Below are 4,606 nucleotides of genomic sequence, written 5' to 3'. Positions count from 1 at the left end.
AAAGAAGGTGACTCTAAGCCAGTTCAATTTACAAAGAGGTTGCATGTGAAATATAAACAGGCTATAAAATGGTTACACCCAGACAAGTTTTTAGTAGAATTTAGGCCCACACATAAATTGGTTTCAACACATGTTAAAGAAGTACAGTGGAAATAAGATGAGAGAAAAATCTGACTTCTCCAAGGTGGGTCCTTGGAAAAAAGTGCTTGCTAACTCAACTAATTTCTAGGAAAGCAACAACTATTACACAATAAAAAGAAAAATAAGATTCAAATTCTGCTCAAAAGGATTCAAATTCCAGCCAAAAGTTCTGGCTTCCACTTAAAATGAAGAAAAGGCAACTCCCTCCAAAATCCCAAACCAAACCCTGATTTTAGAAAACATAACCAAAATTATAGAATTATCCATATTGATCACCATAGAGACAATATATGATTCTACCTACTTATCAAATGTCAAAAGTCTAAGGTTCACTAAGCAAATAATAACACAACAATATAAAGCACCAAAACAATTCCTACCTTTCAAATTCCTTCATTATTCTATTTAATCTTAATTATGTTCTTTTAAAATTACCTGACCAGCCTGATTATTTAAGTATCCATTATTAAAAATGAAAACAGTTAACAGAGTACATTTGATAGGGAATGAGGGAAGAATTAGCTGCTTTCATATTGACATTAACTCCTTTAGTATATAACAATGAAAGTAAGGTTTCTTTGGTAACCTTACTGGAAAAATGGAAGTAGGGTTTCTCCCTTTTGTCACCCACTCCAACCATAGTCCAGCATATGACTTTTGTGAGACATGCAAGATTAAATTAGTTGAATTAGCCTGATCTAATATTACATTGTACAAGATAACACCAGTAGCTATCTGAACAAGATACATCTAAACCACTTAAAATTAAGTTCCAACACATACTGCTCCCTTATGAACCTCAGTGCTTCAACAAGATCACCAAATACTCTCTCAAAATCTACAGCTGAGCAATAAACCCAGAAGCAACACATTATCCCATCTGCCTAGGACTGAACAGCAAGCTTACTAGTGCTCACACAAAGTCTACCTCCTTAAAATAACTTTGCTATCAGTTGGTTATAAAGAACAGAACTTTCTAACGACCTCTAACTCTCGCTTAATGAGCCATTGATTTCAATGCACTTAACAGGAAATGCAGGATGTTCTGTTTTACTCAGTAACAAGTCTATACATTAAGGGATAAAGGCTAGGAATTTATTTCCTTTTCACAGTAGCTTACCCAGTTTAGTGGCGCCCTCTGGTGGGTACTCAGGAAACTGACCCTCGGAAGGGACGCTGACAGTTCTCCTCAGGCATCGCCCTTTGGTGGAATCTGTCTGCTGCTCCTGTCCCCCTTCCACAGGTATCTAGTTAATCAAAAGCAAAAGATGAAACTTAACAGTGAACTCACCATAACTACCTTCTGATTGAATAATAGTTTTAGTTAATGAAGACAGAAGTGTGTAACAAAGAGTAAGGTAAGAGAAATATAGAAATAAAGTATATACAATGGTAAGGTATTACCAACCCCTTCACAGGAAGCTTTCCTTTAAAAAGAAAACTGGGCCGAGTGCGGTGGCTCACGCCTGTAATCCCAGCACTTTGGGAGGCCAAAGTGGGCGGATAACGAGGTCAAAAGATCGAAATCATCCTGGCCAACATGGTGAAACCCTGTCTCTGCTAAAAATACAAAAATTAGCCGGGCGTGGTGACGCCCACCTTCAGTCCCAGCTACTTGGGAGGCTGAGGCAGAAGAATTGCTTGAACCTGGGAGGCAGAGGCTGCAGTAAGCCGAGATCGCACCACTGCACTCCAGCCTAGCGACACAGCAAGACTCCATCTCAAAAAAAAAAAAAAAAAAAAAAAAAGAAAGAAAGAAAAGAAAACTGAAAATCAGGAAAGGTGAGTATGTAAATTAGCAAACATGAAGTATGTACAAGTCATATCCAGGTGTGTACTTGCTCCTGGAGCTCAGAAAACAAAACACCCACACAAATAAAAGGTCCTTCTATATCAGAAACTAGTTCACAAGTTCCAATTTTGCCTAATGTTTAATAAAATAAATGGAAATAAAAGTTGATCAGAAAGATTTAGCCTCAAAATTACCTTTTTTTCTTTTATTTTTATTATACTTTAAGTTCTAGGGTACATGTGCACAACATACAGGTTTGTTACATATGTATACATGTGCCATGTTGCTGTGTCTCAAAATTATCTTAAAAGATTTCATTAAAGGTAGTAAAATCACCCAAATTTCCTTCAATTTTAGAATTGAGCACTTATACATAGTTAATAAATCACATTTTCAGTGGAAACTTGTATAGATACCAACATAAAATGAAAGACTTTCTTCCAAAGGTAAGATTGTTTTTATAATCCTAATAAACATTTTTTCTGACATAATTTCAGAAACATATCAAGTGGTTATTTGCATATGTGGAATGAGAACTATGAATAGTAACAAAAAAAACTCTAATGCCAACAACTATTTTAAAACTTACAAAGCAGGTTATCATTGTAGAGTAATGGGATGGTTCAAAGTTGTGTTTTTTTTGGTTTTGGGTTTTCTTTTCTGGTAATGCTAAGTATTCAGTAATGAAATTTTACTAGTAGCTTTTATCAGAATTAAGAATTGTAACATCCTAAACAGTTTGGCAAAGTATGTCATAATTAATCACAATTCCTAATTTATTATGGCTCTAATACTGTTTTCAATACATTTCAATAATGAAACACTGAGTTATTACATGTGCAGGTCTAATGAATTTATGTGTGTGACATTATGAAGGAGACATTATTATTATCTCCTTTTAAGAGATGGGGAATGAATGATTTATTTCTCCAAATGATTATAATGGACACGTATCACATCAATGGATCCAGCAAAAGTAGGACAGGTATAGGCTTAAGTGTACATGCCTTCTGCTTTGCTTCCATAATCTAACTCCTATGACTCGGGTCAAGGAGATGATGGCAAGGAAAACTCTCTCTCTGTTACTGAGAATCTGAGGAGCAAATTCCTAATGCCTCCATAAGCATTTAAAATTTTCATACTCCTTATAGGACCCCCAATTCTCCCATTTCCTTATTACCATAACTATGGTTATTCTTTGCACATTGAGAAATTGAAGGGCAGAAGAAATATAAAATTACAAAAATAAGCCAAGGTCAAAAAATAGCATCAGTAAAGACACGAACTCTTCCAAAAGTACTCTGTAATACAAAACTTCACAAACAGTAATCTAAGTCATCTGTCCCTTACAGGATGGAAATTTTATTATCTCTACTTAAATAATTAAAAGAGTATCACTGATAGGTTTAAATGACTATCTCCTATTAAAAAAGGCAAAACGTATCCTGTATCTGCCTTAAAAGTCAGAAGAATGAGAGTAAATTTGGAAAAAATAGTCTGGTTCTTTGAAGAAATAGTTGAATCTAAATAAACATAACTATTTGATAACAGTTCTAAAAATGCCTATTATCTTAAATAATAAAGGCCTAAACCATGCAGAAAAAAAGTAGTAGTTTCTTATGGTGTTTTAGGAGAAAACATTTTTTCTATGCAAATTTATGAAGGCCATATCCAGAAAAAGTAAAAATGACTTCTATGAGGACATACTTTGTCTCTGCTATATCAAAGGAGAGAATAAATACAATATAGCAAACTTTTATTTGGGCCTAAAATTCATTCAATTATTTTCTCAAAGTTGTAATGTAGACACTTTATTTCCCAGTATTAAAACTTAAAATATGATAAAAGGTTGTATTCAAAGTATCACTCTTAAAGGTTAGGGCATTTTATTCCTCATTCAGGATACAAAGAACATAATGTAACCTTTATTCTAAACTGCATTTTTTTTTTTCTGAGACAGGGTCTCGCTGTGTCGCCCAGGCTGGAGTGCAGTGGTGTGATCTCGGCTCACTGCAAGCTCTACCTCCCGGGTTCACGCCATTCTCCTGCCTCAGCCTCCCGAGTAGTTGGGACTACAGGCGCCTGCCACCATGCCCGGCTAATTTTTTGTATTTTTTAGTAGAGACAGGGTTTCACTGTGTTAGCCAGGATGGTCTCGATCTCCTGACCTTGTGATCCACCTGCCTCGGTCTCCCAAAGTGCTGGGACCACAGGCGTGAGCCACCACTTCCGGCCTAAACTGTATTTCCTAAGAATTTTTTTTTTTTTTTGAGATGGAGTCTTGCTGTTGTTGCTCAGGCTGGAGTGCAATGGCGCGATCTCGGCTCACTGCAACCTCTGCCTCCCGAGTTCAAGCGATTCTCCTGCCTCAGCCTCCCAGTACTTTGGGAGGCTGAGGTGGGTGGATCACCTCAGGTCAAGAGTTCAAGACCAGCCTGACCAACATGGTGAAACCCCGTCTCTACTAAATACAAAAAAAATCAGTTGGGTATGGTGGTGCATGCCTGTAATCCCAGCTACTTGGGAGGCTGAGGCAGGAGAACTGCTTGAACCTGGGAGGTGGAGGATACAATGAGCTGAGACTGCGCCACCGTACTCCCGCCTGGGCAACAAGAGCAAAACTCTGTCTTAAAAAAAAAAAAAAAAAAAAAAAAAAAAAAAAAAAAAAAAAAA

The 4,606-nt window shown here is 36.7% G+C and overlaps 1 protein-coding gene across 4 annotated transcripts in view; it reads right to left on the bottom strand.

Moving 5' to 3' along the window:
* RASAL2 (RAS protein activator like 2) overlaps positions 1-4,606 on the bottom strand; it is a 405,409-nt gene that overhangs the window by 173,177 nt on the left and 227,626 nt on the right. For all 4 annotated transcript variants that reach the window (XM_017891678.1, XM_017891679.1, XM_017891680.1 and 1 more), the window contains exon 3: positions 1,262-1,388. In XM_017891678.1, coding sequence (XP_017747167.1) covers positions 1,262-1,388 — 127 coding nt within the window. The remainder of the gene's footprint in view (positions 1-1,261; positions 1,389-4,606) is intronic.

Source organism: Rhinopithecus bieti, unplaced genomic scaffold, assembly GCF_001698545.2.
Source record: "Rhinopithecus bieti isolate Rb0 unplaced genomic scaffold, ASM169854v2 scaffold_20101, whole genome shotgun sequence".
NCBI lineage: Eukaryota > Metazoa > Chordata > Mammalia > Primates > Cercopithecidae > Rhinopithecus > Rhinopithecus bieti.
This window is presented reverse-complemented; position numbering and strand designations above follow the sequence as displayed.